We start from the raw sequence: 21366 nt of genomic DNA, 5'->3' as shown, positions 1-21366 counted from the left end.
GTGGAGTTCTAACCAAGTTTGTACATAATTTCAAAAACTATGCTCTTAACTATTATGTATTATACTACTTCAAACACAAGAATCAGTAAAATGATTCAATGTAGAGCCTCCTGTAATAATCCTTCAGCTATGACAAGAACTAAGCATAAGATTTTTGTGGGTTAGATTTGAAACCCTAACTACTACTTAAAAACATTTCTTTGAGAAAAAAACAACAAACAGTGGTTCAGAAAAAAATACATGGACCCTTGGGCACAATTATCCTAGGGAAATGACAAGACTATGTGGTTACTGCTTCCTCCTTTACCTTTCCCTATCTTCTTTAAAATTAGTAGTTTTACAATACCTACCATCATCACAGTCTCTCACCTCAGCACTATTAACATTTTGGGCCAGATAATTCCTAGTTGTAGAGTGCCATCTCCTGCATTGTAAAATGTTCAGCAATAACTCTGGCTTCTACCCACTAGATGCCAAGATCACTCTCCAGCTGTGACAACTGAAATGTACCCTTTGTTGCTGTTGTTCAGTCACTAAGTCATGTCCAACTCCTTGCAACCCCATGGACTGCAGCACACCAGGCTTCTTTGTCCTCCACTATCTTCTGGACTTTGCTCCAACTCATTCCATTGAGCCCGTGATGCTACCTGACCATCTCATCTTCTGCCAACCCTTTCTCCTCTTGCCTTCAATCTTTCCCAGCATCAGGGTCTTTTCCAATGAGTCAGTTCTTCATATCAGGTGGCCGAAGTACTACAGCTTCAGCTTCCACATCAGTACTTCCAATGAATATTCAGGGTTGATTTCCTTTAGGATTGACTGGTTTGATCTCCTTGCTATCCAAGGGGCTTTCAAGAGTCTTTTACAGCACCACAATTCAAAAACATAAATTCTTCAGCAATCAGCCTTCTTGATGGTCCAACTCTCACATCCACACGTGACTACTGGAAAAAACATAGCTTTGACTATACGGACCTTTGTTGACAAAGTGATGTCTGCTTTTTAATATATTGTGTAGGTTTGTCATAGTTTTCCTTCCAAGAAGCAAGCATCTTTTAATTTTATGGCTGCAATCACCGTCTGCAGTGATTTTGGAGCCCAAGAAAATAAAATCTGTCACTGTTTCCACTTTTATCCCTTCTGTTCGCCATGAAATGATGGGACTGGATGCCATGATCTTAATTTTTTTGAATGTTGAGTTTTAAGCCAGGTTTTTCACTCCTCTTTCACCCTAATCAAGAGGATCTTTGGTTCCTCTTTGTTTTCTGCCATTAGAGTGGTATCATCTGCATATTTGAGGTTGCCAATATTTCTCCTGGCAATCCTGATTTCAGCTGGTGATTTCCCCCAGCCCAGCATTTCACATGATATAGAAATTAAATAAGCAAGGTGACTGTATACCTAGTCATAGTCTAGTCATACTCACGTCCCAATTTTAAACCAGTCAGTTTTTTTATGTCTGGTTCTAACTGTTGCTTCTTGACCCGCATACAGGTTTCTCAGGAGACAGGTAAGGTGGTCTGATATTCCCATCTCTTTAAGAATTTTCCACTGTTTGTTGTGATCCACACAGTCAAAGGCTTTATTAGCACAGTCTTCATGAAGCAGAAGTAGATGTTTTTCTATACTTCCCTTGCTCTCTCCATGATCTAATGAACGTTGGCAATTTGATTTCTGGTTCCTCTGCCTTTTCTAAACCTAGTTTGTACATCAGGAGTTCTCAGTTAATGTACAGCTGAAGCCTAGCTTGAAAGATTTTGAGCATTACTTTGCTAGCATGTGAAATGAGCAACTGTACGGTAGTCTGAATATTCTTTGACACTGCCCTTCTTTGGGACTGGAATGAAAACTGACCTTTTCCAGTCCTGTGGCCACGGCTGAGTTTTCCAAATTTGCTGGTATATTGTGTGTAGCACTTTCACAGCATCATCTTTTAGGATTTGAAATAGCTCAGCTGGAATTTCATCACCTCCACTAGCTTTGTTCGTAGTGATGCTTCGTAAGGCCCACTTGACTTCACTCTCCAAGGATGTCTGGCTCTAGATGAGTGACCACACCATCTTGGTTATTCAGGTCATTAAGACACATTTTGTATAGTTCTTCTGTATATTCTTGCCACCTCTTCTTAATCTCTTCTGCTTCTTTCAGGTCCTTAACATTTCTGTCCTTTATCCTGCCTATCCTTACACGAAATGTTGCACTGGTATCTCCAATTTTCTTGAAGAGATCTCTAGTCTTATTCATCCTATAGTTTTCTTCTATTCCTTTGCATTGTTCATTTAAGAATGTTTATTCTCTCCTTGTTGTTCTCCAGAACTCTGCATTCATTTTGGGTGCATTTTTCCCTTTTTCCCTTGTCTTTCACTTCTCTTTCCTCACCTCTTTGTAAAGCCTTTTCAGACAACCACTTTACCTTTTTGAATTTTTTTTCTTTTTCTTTGGCATGGTTTTGGTCACTGCCTCCTATACCATGTTATGAACCTCCATCCATATTCCTTCAGTCACTCTGTCTACCAGATCTAGTCCCTTGAATCTATTAGTTACCTCCACCATATAATCATAAGGGATTTGATATAGGTCATACCTGAATGGCCTGGCAGTTTTCCCTACTTTCTTCAATTAAAGCCAAATTTTGCAATAAGAAGCTCATGATTTGAGCCACAGTCAGCTCCAGGTCTTGTTTTTACTAACTACAGCTTCTCCATCTTTAGCTGCAAAGAACATAAATCAATATGATTTTGGTACTGACCAATCTGGTGATATCCATGTGCAGAATAGTCTTTGGGTTGTTGCAAAGGGTGTTTGCAATGACCAGTGTGCTTTCTTGACAAAACTTTGTTAGCCTTTGCCTTACTTCATTTTGTACTTCAAGGACAAACTTTTCTGTTATTCTGGGTATCTCTTGACTCCCTACTTTTGCATTCCAATCTCGTATGATGAAAAGGACATCTTTGATGCTAATTTTAGAAGTGTTGTAGGTTTTCACAGAACTGGTCAACTTCAGCTTCTTTGGCATCAGTGGTTGGAGCACAGACTGGGATTACTGTGATGCTGAATGGTTTTCCTTGTACCCAGGCAGTGACAAATATCCCATGGGGACAAAATCACCCCTGGTTGAAAACCTCTACCCCATATGGAGTGAAATGATTTATTTACCAGGACTAGTGGAGGAAAGACCCTGACCAACTATTTATGTGTAATATTTTTTACACATAAGTCATGTATTTTGAAATCAAGGATTCTTGTATTTCTCTTGTATATATTCTCAAAATTATTAAAATTGTACAGAGTCTCCAACAGAATTAAAAGGCAAGCTAAGCAAGTATGTTTATCACCTAAAGCACATAATTCTTAGAAATGACTTTAATAGACGTTTCAACACTTGAAAAATAGAACAATACCTAAGGAGAGGACTTGATTTTCTCGTCATGTTAAAGCATGGTCATATACAAGAATCATGAAAAATTATCCACAAAACTACTGACATTTCTTCAGTTAAAACAAACAAAAACCTGACTAAACATAACCTAATTTTCTCCATTCTCATGTTCTTATGTACCTTTCTACACTTTCTCACCCTCCTCTTTCTCTAAAAGTAAGGTTTAGAGATGGAAACCTCCTTACTTCTGGCTTGTATTCAAAAAGAAGCTGATCTCCAGTGAGAAAGTCCTGTAGTGGGTACAGCTGCATGTTTTCACACATGTTTTCCACATACTCAACTGGATCTGTCTGTAAAGAGGTAAAATTATTTCACACCAGAAATTCCTCATTACTATCCTTAATTTCCCACAAACTATAAATACTTAGCTCTTTTTTTAAAATGAAACCAAAAGTTTCCCACAGATACAACCAAATATAATGGCAGCTTAAGGATCTGGTGCTCAGAATTCTAACATAAATTAGCCAGAGAACTACTTTAAGTAGCTTATCCTAACACCCCACCAACCCCCCATCCTAAGCCCTACAACACACAAGGCTCTAATCATGTCACAGCATCTTCATGGGAGAAATTTTAACAATGGCCCAAATTTTAACAATGGGCACTGTGAAGTGCCCAAAGAGAGAGTCTTCATCATTTAATCACTACAGCACTATAACCTAAAAACTATTTGTAAGCATCAATCAAAATCAAGGTAGAAATCAAATTTTGTCATTAAAGCCTTGATATAAATGGTAAAATTAACTAGTATATTATCTCAATTTAAAACTGAACTAATGAGGGCAGTCTCTAAGATGGCAGAGGAATAGGACAAGGAGACCACTTTCTCCCCTACAAATTTATCAAAAGATCATTTGAACACTGAGCAAATACCACAAAACAACTTCTAAATGCTGGCAGAGGACACCAGGCACCCAGAAAGGCAGCCCATTGTCTTCGAAAGGAGGTAAGACAAAATATAAAAGATAAAAAGAGAGATAAAAGAGTTAGGGACGGAGACCCATCCCAGGAGGGAGTCATAAAAGAGAAGTTTCCAAACACCAGGAAACCCTCTCATTGGCAGGTCTGTGGGGAGTTTTGGAATCTCAGAGGGCAACATAACCAGGAGGAAAAAATAAATAAAACCCACAGATTACATGCCTAACTGCAACTCCCAGTAGCCCAGATGCTTGCATCTGCCACCAGCAAGCGGGGGCTGAACAGGGAGGTGCGGGCTGCAGTGCTTAGGGTAAGGACTGGGCCTGAATGCCATAAGGGCAATCTGAGGGAGCTAACGTGAGACAGCAACCCAAACCAGGGGATAGCCAGAGAGAGAGAAAAAAAAAAAAAGAGGAAAGAGAGAGAGAACTTTCCCACAAAAAGGTCTAACCTAAGGCACTGCTGGGCTGCTCACAGACAAAGGACTGAGCCAATACCAAAGGAGAGATAGCCAGCAGCACACTGGCCCATCCCCTGCCAGAGGCAGGGAGGCAGGCATGCAATGGCCAGAGCCATAAGGCAAAGGGCAAACTCGGCTCCAGGGATGGCATCCTCTACCAAACTGCAAGCAGACTCCCAGTTGCTAACCAAGTCTTCCTGGGATCCTAGACTCACTACTGGATACTTCATTGCACTCCAGAGAGAAAAGATCCAGCTCCACCCATCAGAACACTGATGCAAGCTTCCCTAACCAGGAAACCTTGACAAGCCACTCATCCAACCCCACCCACAGGGAGGAACCTCCACAATAAAGAGGAACCACAAACTACCAGAATTCAGAAAGGCCACCTCAAATACAGCAACCTAAACAAGATGAAAAGGCAGAGAAATATTCAGCAGGTAAAGGAATATGATAAAAGCCCACCAAACCAAACAAAAGAGGAGGAGATAGGGAGTCTACCTGAAAAAGAATTCAGAATAATGATAGTAAAAATGATCCAAAATCTTGAAAACAAAATGGAGTTACAGATAAACAGTCTGGAGACAAGGATTGAGAAGATGCAAGAAAAGTTTAACAAGGACCTAGAAGAAATAAAAGAGTCAATATACAATGAATAATGCAATAACTGAAATCAAAAGCACTCTGGAGGGAACCCACAGTAGAATAACTGAGGCAGAAGATAGGATAAGTGAGGTGGAAGATAGAGTGGTGGAAATAAATGAAGCAGAGAGAAAAAAAGAAAAAAGAATTAAAAGAAATGAGGACAACCTCAGAAACCTCTGGGACAATGTTAAATGCCCCAACATTCAAATCATAGGAGTCCCAGAAGAAGAAGACAAAAAGAAAGACCATGAGAAAATACTTGAGGAGATAATAGTTGAAAACTTTCCTAAAATGGGGAAGGAGATAGCCACCCAAATCCAAGAAACCCAGAAAGTCCCAAACAGGATGAACCCAAGGTGAAACACCCCAAGACACATATTAATCAAATTAACGAAGATCAAACACAAAGAACAAACATTAAAAGTAGCAAGGGAAAAACAACAAATAACTCACAAGGGGATTCCCATAAGGATAACAACTGATCTTGCAACAGAAACTCTTCAGGCCAGAAGGGAACGGCAGGACATACTTAAAAGTGATGAAAGAGAAAAACCTACAACCCAGATTACTGTACCCAGCAAGGATCTCATTCAAATATGAAGGAGAAATCAAAAGCTTTACAGACAAGCAAAAGCTCAGAGAATTCAGCACCACCAAACCAGCTCTTCAACAAATGCTAAAGGATGTTCTCTAGACAGGAAACACAAAAAAGGTGTATAAACTCAAACCCAAAACAACAAAGTAAATGGCAATGGGATCATACTTATAATTACCTTAAATGTAAATAGGCTGAATGCCCCAAACAAAAGACAAAGGCTGGCTGAATGGATACAAAAACAAGACCCCTATATATGCTGTCTACAAGAGACCCACCTCAAACCTAGGGACACATACAGACTGAAAGTGAAGGGCTGGAAAAAGATATTTCACACAAATGGAGACCAAAAGAAAGCAGGAGTAGAAATACTCATATCAGATAAAATAGACTTTGAAATAAAGGCTGTGAAAAGAGACAAAGGAGGACACTATATAATGATCAAAGGATCAATCCAAGAAGAAGATACAACAGTGATAAATATATATGCACCCAACAAAGGAGCACCGCAATATGTAAGGCAAATGCTAACAAGTATGAAAGGGGAAATTAACAATAACACAATAATAGTGGGAGACTTTAATACCCCACTCACACCTATGGGTAGATATACAATGGACCAGTTAGATCTAATTGATATCTGTAGGACATCTCACCCTAAAACAATGAATTTCACCTTTTTCTCAAGTGTACACAGAACTTCTCCAGGACAGATCACCATCCGGGCCATAAATCTAGCCTTGGTAAATTCAAAAAAACTGAAATCATCTCAAGCATCTTTTCTGATCACAATGCAGTAATATTAGATGTCAACTACAGGAAAAAACTATTAAAAATACAAACATATGGAGGCTAAACAACACACTTCTGAATAACCAACAAATCACAGAAGAAATCAAACCATGCATAGAAACAAATGTAAATGAAAACACAACAACCCAAAACCTATGGGATTCAGTAAAAGCAGTGCTAAGGGGAAGGTTCATAGCAATACAAGCCTACCTCAAGAAACAGGAGAGAAATCAAGTAAATAACCTAACTCTGCACCTAAAGCAACTAGAAAAAGAAGAAATGAAGCATCCCAGTGTTAGTAGAAGCAAAGAAATCATAAAAATTAGGGCAGAAATAAATACAAAAGAAACAAAGGAGATCATAGCCAAAATCAACAAAGCTAAAAGCTGGTTTTTTGAGAAGATAAATAAAATAGACAAACCATTAGCCAGACTCATCAAGAAAAAAAGGGAGAAGAATCAAATCAACAAAATTAGAAATGAAAATGGAGAAATCACAACAGACAACACAGAAATACAAAGGATCATAAGAGACTACTATCAGCAACTATATGCCAAAAAAATGGACAACTTGGAAGAAACAGACAACTTCTTAGAAAAGTATAACTTTCCAAAACTGAATCAGGAAGAAACAGAAAATCTTAACAGACCCATCACAAGCACAGAAATAGAAACTGTAATCAGAAATCTTCCAACAAACAAAAGCCCAGGACTACATGGCTTCACAGCTGAATTCTACCAAAAATTTAGAGAAGAGTTAACACCTATCCTACTCAAACTCTTCCAGAAAATTGCAGAGGAAGGTAAACTGCCAAACTCATTCTATGAGGCCACCATCACCCTAATACCAAAACCAGACAAAGTGCCACAAAAAAAGAAAACTATAGGCCAATATCACTGATGAACATAGATGCAAAAATCCTTAACAAAATTCTAGTAAACAGAATCCAACAACATATTTAAAAGATCATACATCATGACCAAGTGGGCTTTATCCCAGGGATGCAACGATTCTCCAATATTCGCAAATCAATCAATGTGATATACCACATCAACAAATTTAAAGATAAAAACCACATGATTATCTCAATAGATGTAGAGAAAGCCTTTGACAAAATTCAACATCCATTTATGACAAAAACCCTCCAGAAAGCAGGAATAGAAGGAACATACCTCAACATAATAAAAGCCATATATGATTAACCCACAGCAAACATTATCCTCAATGGTGAAAAACTGAAAGCATTTCTGCTGAAGACAGGAATAAGACAAGGGTGCCACTCTCACCACTATTATTCAACATAGTTTTGGAAGTTTTAGCCACAGCAATCAGAGCAGAAAAAGAAATAAAAGGAATCCAGATTGGAAAAGAAGAAGTAAAACTCTCATTGTTTGCAGATGACATGATCCTCTACATAGAAAATTCTAAAGACTCCACCAGAAAATTACCAGAGCTAATCAATGAATATAGTAAAGTTGCAGGATGTAAAATTAATACATAGAAATCCCTTGCATTCCTATACACTAACAATAAGAAAACAGAAAGAAATTAAGGAAACAATTCCATTCACCACTGCAAAGAAAAGAATAAAATACTTAGGAATAAATCTACCTAAAGAAACAAAAGACCTATATATAGAAAACTATAAAACAATGGTGAAAGGAATAAGATGACACAAATAGATGAAGAAATATACCATGTTCATGGATCAGAAGAATCAATACAGTGAAAATGAGTATACTACCCAAAGATATCTATACATTCAATGCAATCCCTATCCAGCTACCAATGGTATTTTTCAGAGAACTAGAACAAATAATTTCACAATTTGTATGGAAATACAAAAAACCTCAAATAGCCAAAGCAATCTTGAGAAAGAATGGAACTGGAGGAATCAACCTGCCTGACTTCAGGCTATACTACAAAGCCACAGTCATCAAGACAGTATGGTACTGGCACAAAGACAGAAACATAGATCAATGGAACAAAATAGAAAGCCCAGAGATAAATCCACACGCCTACAGACACCTTATCTTTGACAAAGGAGGCAAGACTATACAATGGAGAAAAGACAATCTCTTTAACAAGTGGTGCTGGGAAAACTGGTCAACCACTTGTAAAAGAATGAAACTAGGACACTTTCTCAGAGAAGGCAATGGCACCCCACTCCAGTACTCTTGCCTGGAAAATCCCATGGACAGAGGAGCCTGGTAGGCTGCAGTCCATGAAGTCGCTAAGAGGCGGACACGACTGAGCGAATTCACTTTCACTTTTCACCTTCATGCATTGGAGAAGGAAATGGCAACACACTCCAGTGTTCTTGCCTGGAGAATCCCAGGGACGGGGGAGCCTGGTGGGCTGCCATCTATGGGGTCGCACAGGGTTGGACACGACTGAAGTGACTTAGCAGCAACAGCAGGACACTCTAACAACATACATAAAAATAAACTCAAAATGGATTAAAGATCTAAATGTAAGACCAGAAACTATAAAACTCCTAGAGGAAAACATAGGAAAAACACTCTCTGATGTAAATCATAGCAGGATCCTCTATGACCCACCTCCCAGAGTAATGGAAATAAAGCAAAAATAAACAAATGGGACCTAATTAAACTTAAAAGCTTTTGCACAACGAAGGAGACTATAAGCAAGGTGAAAAGACAGCCTTCAGAATGGGAGAATAATAATAGCAAATGAAGCAACTGACAAAGAATTAATCTCAAAAACATACAAGCAGCTCAATTCCAGAAAAATAAGTGACCCAGTCAAAAAGTGGGTCAAAGAACTAAATAGACATTTCTCCAAAGAAGACATACAGATGGCTAACACACACATGAAAAGATGATCAACATCACTCATTATCAGAGAAATACAAATCAAAACCACAATGAGGTACCATCTCACATTGGTCAGAATGGCTGCTATCCAAAAGTCTATAAACAATAAATGCGGAGACGGTGCAGAGAAAAAGGAACACTTTTACACTGTTGGTGGGAACACAAACTAGTACAGCCACTATGGACAACATTGTGGAGATTCCTTAAAAAACTGGAAACAGAACTGCCATACAACCCAGCAATCCCACTCGTGGGTATACACATGGAGGAACCGAGAATTGAAAGAGACACGTATACCCCAACGTTCATCGCAGCACTGTTTACAACAGCCAGGACATGGAAGCAATTTAGATGCCCATTGGCAGACGAATGGATAAGAAAGCTGTGGTACATATACACAATGGAATATTCAGTTCAGTTCAGTCGCTCAGTCATGTCCGCCTCTTTGTGACCCCATGAATCGCAGCACGCCAGGCCTCCCTGTCCAGCACCAACTCCCGGAGTTCACTCAGACTCATGTCCAACGAGACAGTGACGCCATCCAGCCATCTCATCCTCTGTCGTCCCCTTCTCCTCCTGCCCCCAATCCCTCCCAACATCAGAGTCTTTTCCAATGAGTCAACTCTTCGCATGAGGTGGCCAAAGTACTGGGGTTTCAGCTTTACCATCATTCCTTCCAAAGAAATCCAGGGCTGATCTCCTTCAGAATGGACTGGTTGGATCTCCTTGTAGTCCAAGGGACTCTCAAGAGTCTTCTCCAACACCACAGTTCAAAAGCATCAATTCTTCAGCGCTCAGCCTTCTTCACAGTCCAACTCTCACATCCATACATGACCACAGGAAAAACCATAGCCTTGACTAAACAGACCTTTGTTGGCAAAGTAATGTCTCTGCTTTTGAATATGCTATCTAGATTGGTCATAACTTTCCTTCCAAGGAGTAAGCGTCTTTTAATTTCATGGTTGCAGTCACCTTCTGCAGTGATTTTGGAGCCCAAAAACATAAAGTCTGACACTGTTTCCACTGTTTCCCCATCTATTTCCCATGAAGTGATGGGACTGGATGCCATGATCTTCATTTTCTGAATGTTCAGCTTTAAGGCAACTTTTTCACTCTCCTCTTTCATTTTCATCAAGAGGCTTTTTAATGCCTCTTCACTTTCTGCCATAAGGGTGGTGTCATCTGCATATCTGAGGTTATTGAGATTTCTCCCTGCAGTCTTGATTCCAGCTTGTGCTTCATCTAGCCTAGCATTTCTCATGATGTACTCTGCATATAAGTTAAATAAGCAGGGTGACAATATACAGCCTTGACATACTCCTTTTCCTATTTGGAACCAGTCTGTTGTTCCATGTCCAGTTCTAACTGTTGCTTCCTGACCTGCATACAGATTTCTCAAGAGGGCAGATCAGGTGGTCTGGTATTCCCATCTCTTTCAGAATTTTCCACAGTTTATTGTGATCCACACAGTCAAAGGCTTTGGCATAGTCAATAAAGCAGAAATAGATGTTTTTCTGGAACTCTCTTGCTTTTTCCATGATCCAGTGGAAGTTGGCAATTTGGTCTCTGGTTCCTCTGCCTTTTCTAAAACCAGCTTGAACATCAGGAAGTTCACGGTTCACATATTGCTGAAGCCTGGCTTGGAGAATTTTGAGCATTACTTTACTAGCGTGTGAGATGAGTGCAATTGTGCGGCAGTTTGAGCATTCTTTGGCACACTGCCTTTCTTTGGGATTGGAATGAAAACTGACCTTTTCCAGTCCTGTGTCCACGGCTGAGTTTTCCAAATTTGCTGGCATATTGAGTGCAGCACTTTCACAGCATCATCTTTCAGGATTTGAAATAGCTCAACTGGAATTCCATCACCTCCACTAGCTTTGTTCGTAGTGATGCTTTCTAAGGCCCACTTGATTTCACATTCCAGGATGTCTGGCTCTAGGTCACTGATCACATCATCGTGATTATCTGGGTCGTGAAGATCTTTTTTGTACAGTTCTTCTGTGTATTCTTGCCACCTCTTCTTAATATCTTTTGCTTCTGTTAGGTCCATACCATCTCTGTCATTTATCGAGCCCATCTTTGCATGAAATGTTCCCTTGGTATCTCTGATTTTCTTCAAGAGATCTCTAGTCTTTCCCATTCTGTTGTTTTCCTCTATTTCTTTGCATTGATCACTGAGGAAGGCTTTCTTATCTCTTCTTGCTATTCTTTGGAACTCTGCATTCAGATGCTTGTATCTTTCATTTTCTCCTTTGCTTTTTGCTTCTCTTCTTTTCACAGCTATTTGTAAGGCCTCCCCAGACAGCCATTTTGCTTTTTTGCATTTCTTTTCCATGGGGATTGTCTTGGTCCCTGTCTCCTGTACAATGTCACGAACCTCATTCCATAGTTCATCATGCACTCTATCTATCAGATCTAGGCCCTTAAATCTATTTCTCACTTCCACTGTATAATCATAAGCTATCCCACGTTGAAGGTCAGGAACGGCGGCGGTGAGGATATACCCCTCATTGAAGGTAAGGAGCAGTGGCTACACTTTGCTGGAGCAGCCGTGAAGAGATACCCCACGCCCAAGGTTAAGAGAAACCCAAGTAAGATGGTAGGTGTTGCAAGAGGGCATCAAAAGGCAGACACACTGAAACCATACTCACAGGAAACTAGTCAATCTAATCACACTAGGACCACAGCCTTGTCTAACTCAATGAAACTAAGCCATGCCTGTGGGGCAACCCAAGACGGGCAGGTCATGGTAGAGGGATCTGACAGAATGTGGTCCACTGGAGAAGGGAATGGCAAAGCACTTCACTATTCTTGCCTTGAGAACCCCATGAACAGTATGAAAAGGCAAAATGAGAGGATACTGAAAGAGGAACTCCCCAGTCAGTAGGTGCCCAATATGCTACTGGAGATCAGTGGAGAAATAACTCCAGAAAGAATGAAGGGATGGAGCCAAAGCAAAAACAATACCAAGCTGTGGATGTGACTGGTGATAGAATCAAGGTTTGATGCTGTAAAGAGCAATATTGCATAGGAACCTGGAATGTCAGGTCCATGAATCAAGGCAAATTGGAAGTGGTCAGACAAGAGATGGCACGAGTGAATGTTGACATTCTAGGAATTAGCGAACTCAAATGGACTGGAATGGGTGAATTTAACTCAGATGACCATTATATCTACTACTGCGGGCAGGAATCCCTCAGAAGAAATGGAGTAGCCATCATGGTCAACAAGAGAGTCTGAAATGCAGTACTTGGATGCAAAATGACAGAATGATCTTTGTTCGTTTCCAAGGCAAACCATTCAATATCACAGTAATCCAAGTCTATGCCCCAACCAGTAACGCTGAAGAAGCTGAAGTTGAACGGTTCTATGAAGACCTACAAGACCTTTTAGAACTAACACCCAAAAAAGATGTCCTTTTCATTATAGGGGACTGGAATGCAAAAGTAGGAAGTTAAGAAACATCTGGAGTAACAGGCAAATTTGGCCTTGGAATACGGAATGAAGCAGGGCAAAGACTAATAGAGTTTTGCCAAGAAAATGCACTGGTCATAGCCAACACCCTCTTCCAACAACACAAGAGAAGACTCTACACATGGACATCACCAGATGGTCAACACCGAAATCAGATTGATTATATTCTTTGCAGCCAAAGATGGAGAAGCTCTATACAGTCAACATAAAACAAAACTGGGAGCTGACTGTGGCTCAGATCATGAACTCCTTATTATCAAATTCAGACTTAAATTGAAGAAAGTAGGAAAACCACTAGACCATTCAGGTATGACCTAAATCAATGGAATATTACTCAGCTATTATAAAGAATGCATTTGAATCAGTTCTAATGAGGTAGATGAAACTGGAGCCTATTATACAGAGCGAAGTAAGTCAGAAAGAAAAGCACCAGTATAGTATACTAATGCATATATACGGAATTTAGAAAGATGGTAATGATGACCCTATATGCAAGACAGCAAAAGAGACACAGATGTAAAGAACAGACTTTTGGACTCTGTGGGAGAAGGCGAGGGTGGGATGATTTGAGAGAATAGCTTGAAACATATATATTATTATATGTGAACTAGATCGCCAGTCCAGGTTCAATGCATGAGACAGGGTGCTCAGGGCTGGTGGACTGGGATGACCCTGAGGGATGGGATGGGGGAGGAAGGTGGGAGGGAAAGGGGAACACATGTACACCCATGGCTGACTAACGTGAATGTATGGCAAAAACCATCACAATATTGTAAAGTAATTAGCCTCCAATTAAAATAAATTTTAAAAAAAGAACAACAACAACAACAACAACAAAAAAGAATTTAAAAAAAATTTTTTTTAATTAAAAAAATGAATACATAAAACTGAACTAATGAATAAAAGTTCTACAACCTATGAAATGGAAATACTTTTGCAGAGGAAAACAACCAATTCAAGTATTTTCTGAGCACCCAAATGCATGGAATCTTAAAAACTGACATGTCCTTTAGATACCAAGTGGCTCTATTCCTACATTTTACAATGAGGAAATTACTCAGATTAATTAGGTGACTTGCTCCAGAACACACAATAAGTGACAGGCAGAATAAACACTAGAGCTCAGGCCTCTTAATACAGCAGGGAACACTTTCCCAAAATACTATACTGCCCAGTCCTTTTGTAGACAATCTGGTTATTCTCTCATGGAACAGAAGACAGAAAGAGAAATAAAGCTTACTACATTCACGGAGGAGAAATGAGACATGAATGTATCAAATCAGAAATCATAGGTATATGCTAACTACTACATTATCGCATTAAAATAGAATATGGAAAAAGTTTGGGGAAAAAAGTATTGTTAGCCTTTTTTGCCTCTCCTGAATCATATGTTGATAAGTCACTAAAGTACTAATAATACGTGTGTGTGTGTGTGTGTGTGTGTGTGTGTGTGTGTGTGTGTGTTTAAGTTAAGGTACTTTTTTTCCCCTGAAGTATAACTGATATATAATATTAGTTTCAGGAGTCTGACACAGCGAGTCCATATTTTCATATACTACAAAATGATCACCAGAGTAAGTCTAGTTACCATCTGTCACCCTACAAAGTTACTATAACGTCACTGACTATATTCCCTATGCTGTACATTACATCCCCATGACTTATGTACTTCATAGCTGAAAGTCTGCATGTCTTCATCTCCTTTGCCTATTTCACTTAGCTCCCACACCTTCAAGTGCTATTACTGTTTAAAATTACTCCCTTGACAGAGGAACTGTGGCTCCTGAGGCATGCGGGATACAGAGAAACTGAAAATGTAGTCGATCAGATTTTGGAAATAACTACAACAGGAGTCTGAAAAACAAAGAGGTTGTTTTCATCTCATCAGTTCTAGATGAAGAGATCAAGTCCTGAGCCTTTGGAGTGAGAGCACTGACTCCAAGACCCTAGGCTACCAGAGAATTAACCCTAGGGAATATCAAATAGTGAGAACTCACACAAAGGAAACCAGCTAAATACAAAACCCAGCATCACCCAACCACAAGTAGCACCCTGTACAGGACGCCTCATCTAAACAACAAACAAAACAAAAATACAAACCCAATCAGCAGCAGCCAGGATTACCACCTCACTCAGCCTTGCCCATCGGGGTGGGACGGGGAGGGGGGAAACTCAGCACAATTCTCACCCAATATGAAGCTTACACAAATCCCTGGACCAACCTTAGGAGGGCAGAAACCAAAAAGAAGAAAGAATTCAACCCTTTAGCCTGGGAAAAGGAGACCTGAAACACAATAAGTTAAAAAATAATAATAATAATGAAAAGGCAGAGAAATACTACACAAATGAAGGAACAAACTAGAAACACAGAAGTCCAAATAAATCAAGAGGGAATAGGCAAACTACCTGAAAAAGAATTCAGAATAATGACAGTAGAGATGATCAAAAACCTTGAAAACAGAATGGAGAAAATGTAAAAATCAATTAACAAAGACCCAGAAGAATTAAAGAATAAACATAGAGACAAACAACATAATTATTGAAATTAAAAATATTCTAGAAGGAATCAATAGCAAAATATCTGAAAGAGAAGAACAAATCAGTGAGCTGGAAGATAAAATGGTAGAAATAACTTCTGAAGAGCAGAATAAAGTAAAAAGAATGAAAAGAACTGAGGACAATCCCAGAGACCTCTGGGACAATATCATATGCACCAACATTCGAATTATAGAGGTCCCAGAAGAAGAAGAGAAAAAGAAAGGGTATGAGAAAATTTTTGAAGAGATTATTGTTGAAAATTTCTGCAACATGGAAAAGGAAATAGTCAATCAAGTCCAAGAGGCGCAGAGTCCCATACGGGATTAAACCCAAGGAGAAACATGCCAAGACACATACTAATCAAACTAACAAAGACTAAAACACAAAGAAAGAATATTAAAAGCAGCAAGAAAAAAGCAACAAGTAACATACAAGGGAAACCCCATACGTTTAACAACGGTTCTTTCAGCAGAAACTCAGCAGGCCAGAAGGGAATGGCAGGATATATTTAAAGTACTGAAAGGGAAAAATCTAAAACTAAGATTACTGTACCCAGCAAGGATCTCATTCAAAATTGATGGAGAAATAAAAAGCTTTTCAAAAAAGCAAAAGTTAAGAGAATTCAGTACCACCAAACCAGCTTTACAACAATGTTAAAAGGACTTACATAGTCAAGAAATACAAGAGAAGAAAAAGATCAACAAAATAAACCCCCAAAATTTAAAAAATGGCAATAGGAACATTTATCAATAATTACTTTAAATGTAAATGGATTAAATGCTCCAACCAAAAGACACAGACTGGCTGAAAGGATACAAAAACAAGACCTATATATATGCTGTCTACAAGAAACCCACTTCAGACATAAAGACGCATATAGACTGAAAGTGAGAGGATGGAAAAATGTATTCCATGCAATTGGGAAGCAAAAGAAAACTGGAGTAGCAATTCTCATATCAGGCAAAATAGACCTTAAAATAAAGAAGATTACAAGAGATAAGGAAGGACACTACATAATGATCAAGGGATCAATCCAAGAGGAAGACATAACAGCTGTAAATATCTGTGTACCCAACACAAAAGCACCTCAATACATAAGACAAACACTAACAGACATAAAAGGAGAAATTGACAGTAACACAATAATAGGAGACTTTAACACCCCACTCACACCAATGGACAGATCATCAAAACAGAAAATTAATAAGGAAACACAAGTCTTAAATGATACATTAGATGAGATGGGTCTCATTGATATCTTCAGAACACTCCATCCAAATGCAGAAGAATACACCTTCTTCTCAAGTGCATATGGAACATTCTCCTGGGTCACAAATCAAACCTCAGTAAATTTAAGAAAACTGAAATTGTATCAAGCATCATCTCCGACCACAACGCTATAAGACTAGAAATCACTTACAAAAAAACACAAACACATGGAGATTAAACAACAGGATTAGTAACCTAAAGAGACTAAATAATCAACAGATTATTTAAAAAATCAAAAGGGAAATCAAAAAATTTCTAGAAACAATTGACAATAAAAACACAACTCAAAACCTATGGGATACAGCAAAAGCAGTTCTAAGGGGGAAGTTTATAGCAGTACAATCCTACCTCAAGAACCAAGAAAAACATCAAGTAGACAATCTAACTTTATACCTAAAACAACTTGAAAAGAACAAAAAAAAAAACCCCAAAATTAGTAGAAGGAAAGGAATCATAAAGATCTGAGCAGAAATAAATGAAAAAGAAATGAAAGAAACAATAGTAAAAATTAATAAAACTAAAAGCTGGTTCTTTGAGACGATAAACAAAATTGACACTCCTTTAGCAAGACTCATCAAGAAAAAAAGAGAAGAATCAGATCAACAAAATTAGAAATGAAAAAGAAGAGGTTAAAACAGACAATGCAGAAATACAAAGGATTATAAGAGAGTATTATAAACAACTATATGGCAAGAAAATGGATAACCTGGAAGAAATGGACAGTCTTCTTCCAAGACTGAAACAGGAAGAAATAGAAATTATGAACAACACAATTACAGGCACTGAAATTGAAGCTGTGATCAAAAATCTCCCAAAAAACAAAAGCCCAGGACCAGATGGCTTCACAGGAGAATTCTATCAAGCATTTAGAGAGACCTAAGACCTATCCTTCTAAAACTCTTTCAAAAAATTGGAGAGGAAGGAACACTTCCAAACTCATTCTATGAAGCCACCATCACCGAACCAAAACCAGACAAAGACAACACAAAAAGAGAAAACTACAGGGCAATATCACTGATGAACATAGATGTAAAAATTCTCAACAAAATTTTAGCAAATAAGATTCAGCAACACATCAAAAAGATCATACAGCATGATCAAGCTGGGTTTATTCCAGGGATGCAAGGATTCTTCAATATATGCAAATCAATGTGATACACCATATTAACAAATCAAAAGATAAAAACCATATAATAATCTCAACAGATGCAGAAAAAGCATTTGACAAAATTCAGCACCCATTTATGATTAAAACTCTTCTAAAAATGGGCATAGAAAGAACCTACCTCAACAAAGTAATGGCCATATGTGATAAGCCATACAGCAAACATTATTCTCAATGGTGAAAAACTGAAAGCATTCCCCCTAAGATTAGGAACAAGACAAGGGTATCCACTTTCATCACCATTATTAAACATAGTCTTGGAAGTCCTAGCTATAGCAATCAGAGAAGAAAAAGAAATAAAATGATTCCCTCTATTGTGTTCTAAATTTTTTAACCAGTTACTTTCACCAGCCACTTATTTATAAGTTAACTTTATAAGTTAACAATCAGAATGTTACTAAATTGAGTGACTCAAATATTTCCTATACAAAAACAGGACCCTGGTTAAAAGTAGATCTTTAGTGCCAAGGCGGTGCAGAAAGTACTAGAAGAAAACACTTGAATGCTATCCTTTATTTTTTTTTTAAGATAAAATTCACATACCATAAAATTTACTTTTAAGGTATACAATTAAAAATAAAGTATATAACTCAGTGGGTTTTGGTATATTCATAAAGTTGTATAATCATCATTTATATCTGTTGATAGTTCTAGATTCAGAATATTTTCATCAGTCCAAACAGAAACTTCCATACCCACTAAGCAGTTGCTCCCAGTTACTCACAACCCCTAGCTACTGAAAACCATCAGTCTGTATTCTGGCTCTACAATTTACCTTTTCTGGTTTTTTCATATAAAGTGAATCATATAACACATGACCTGTGGTGTCTGGCTTCCTTCACCTAGCATAATGTTTTCAAAGTTCATGCATGTTGTAGAATGAATTAGTACTTAATTCCTTTTTATGCTGAATAATATTCCACAGTATGAAAATTCTACATTTTGTTTAGCCATTCATTCAGTGAAGGACATTTGGTTTCTACATTTTGGTTATAATCAATAATGCTGCTGTGAACACAAGTGTACATGTATTTATGTGGACATACATTTTCAATTCTCTTGGGTATATACCTGTAAGCCAGTAACTGCTGGCTTGTAAGGTATCTCTATGCAAAACTTTTTAAGGTCATTGTTTTCTAAAGCTACTGCACCATTTTACACTCCTAACTGTATTACACATTATATATATTTATATATGGTGAGTCCAAGTTCCCATGTGAAATAAAAATTATTTTTAAATTTCTCAGTTATAAAAGACTGGTTTAAACAGTCTGAAAGAGCATTTCTATTTGTCTTTACTGGTGAAAACAAGAAAAATGTCTAAAGAGAAGATAGGTCAACTTTGTTAGTAAAACAGAAATATATAAAAGCTGAAATAAGCTGAGCTACTTGAGTTAAAATTTAGCAGTTCAGAGATATGAACCATTCCCATGTGTTCTTTGTTCTGATTAGGTTTTGATCTAAAATCTTTTGGATTCATGTTTTAAAATTAAGACAAGCATTCAGTAGCACTGCACTAAAGGTAAAAATAAATGAGCTACAAAATGGGAGCTACAGAAAAGGTATCTTGAAATGTCTTGCTAAGAAGGAACTACAGCAGCAGAAAGAAAATGTTACTCAACTAATGCTAAAAATCCAATACCTAAAAAAGAAATAAGGGTATTACTTATGGCAGGCCCACAATTCTTACTCCCACTCTTTCCCTAATACAGTTCTAGCCCACATGCTGCCACAACAGCTGACAAGAACACCAAAAAAAATCAGGTTTTTTTCCATCAACTGCTAAGGTTGATGGAAGGACTTGTGGGTTCTAGGCGTATCAATCTTTTCAGAGATTGTCTATAGGACCATCAAATGGCCAATATAAATCACAACAGCTCTCTGTTTTCATAGAATAAGATTTCTATTTTAAATGACTTCAATCATATAGAGCAGACTGCACAGGAATCAACAGCAACTGGAAGCTTATAGCTTTTACAACCTTGTCCTCATGTACTTAAGTCTTTTTGACTTGTAATAGATACACAGGGAATTGTTTCTAATGATGATCCAAAAAGGCAGATTTCAAGATGTTCTATGAACTGGTTCTAAATTAGGGCTCTTAATCAAGGGTCCACAGATACCTTCCACAAGATATCAGTGGACAAAATCAGGGAGGGTGGGAAGCATGAAGTTGACTGGGAAGAAATTACATATTTTCATTAAACTATAACTTAGCATTTTTACTCATTTATGAGTATATAGGCAAAAAATCATAGTAATATTATCAGCATCTATGACTACAATCGATAGAAATAACAATACAGTTCAAAATTGCACACTCACTGCTACTTAAAGTTGTAATAATTATTAGATCTGCCATTAGATCTTGTTATTTAATAATATATCAATAGAGACCCATATTACTAATTCTTACTATTTTGAGTACTTTATTTCCATATTCCTTTGCAACCTACTGCATTTTATCTTATGCATTTAAAAACAGTATTCTATAAAAAGGAACCCTCCTACCCTACTGCTGGGAATGTAAAGAGGGGCAACCATTATAGAAACTGATGGAGGTTCCTTTAAAACCTAAAAATTGAGCTACCATATAATACAGCAATCCCTCTCCTGAGCCATTTATCTGGAAAAGATGAATACCCCAATTTAAAAGATGAATGCACCCCAATGTTCATAGTAACATCATTTATAATAGCCAAGACAGAAACAACCGAAGTGCCCATTAACAGATGACTGGTTTAAGATGTGATACACACACACATATACTGGAATATTACAGCCATTAAAAAGAATGAAATACTGCCATCTACAACGATGTGGACTGACCTAAAGGTATCATACTAAGTGAAGTAAGTCAGATAGAGAAGAACAAATATTGTATATCATTTATATGTGCAATCTAAACACAAGTGAATCTATATACAAAACAAAAACAGACTCGAAAACATAGAAAACAAACTTATAGTTACCAAAGGCGAAAGAGATGGGCGGGGGTGGGGGGTGGGATAAATTAGGAGTATAGATACAGATACAAATTACTATACATAAAAGAGATAAGCAGCAAGGACTCACTGTATAGCACAATGAACTATATTCAATATTTTATAATCTACAATGGAAAATAATCTGATATATACAATATATAGATACACATATATCACTGAATCACTTTGCTGCACATCTGAAACTACCATATAATACTATAGATCAACTATACTTAAATTCTATGGT

General features: G+C 37.8%; 1 protein-coding gene across 2 annotated transcripts in view; it reads right to left on the bottom strand.

Moving 5' to 3' along the window:
• NRDC (nardilysin convertase) overlaps positions 1-21366 on the bottom strand; it is a 96066-nt gene that overhangs the window by 16812 nt on the left and 57888 nt on the right. For both annotated transcript variants that reach the window (XM_055585921.1, XM_055585922.1), the window contains one exon: positions 3625-3729. In XM_055585921.1, the coding sequence (XP_055441896.1) occupies positions 3625-3729 (105 nt within the window). The remainder of the gene's footprint in view (positions 1-3624; positions 3730-21366) is intronic.

Source organism: Bubalus kerabau, chromosome 6 (assembly GCF_029407905.1).
Source record: "Bubalus kerabau isolate K-KA32 ecotype Philippines breed swamp buffalo chromosome 6, PCC_UOA_SB_1v2, whole genome shotgun sequence".
In the NCBI taxonomy this organism is placed as follows: domain Eukaryota; kingdom Metazoa; phylum Chordata; class Mammalia; order Artiodactyla; family Bovidae; genus Bubalus; species Bubalus kerabau.
The sequence above is the reverse complement of the archived record's forward strand: the minus strand, read 5'-3'. Positions and strand labels throughout refer to the sequence as shown.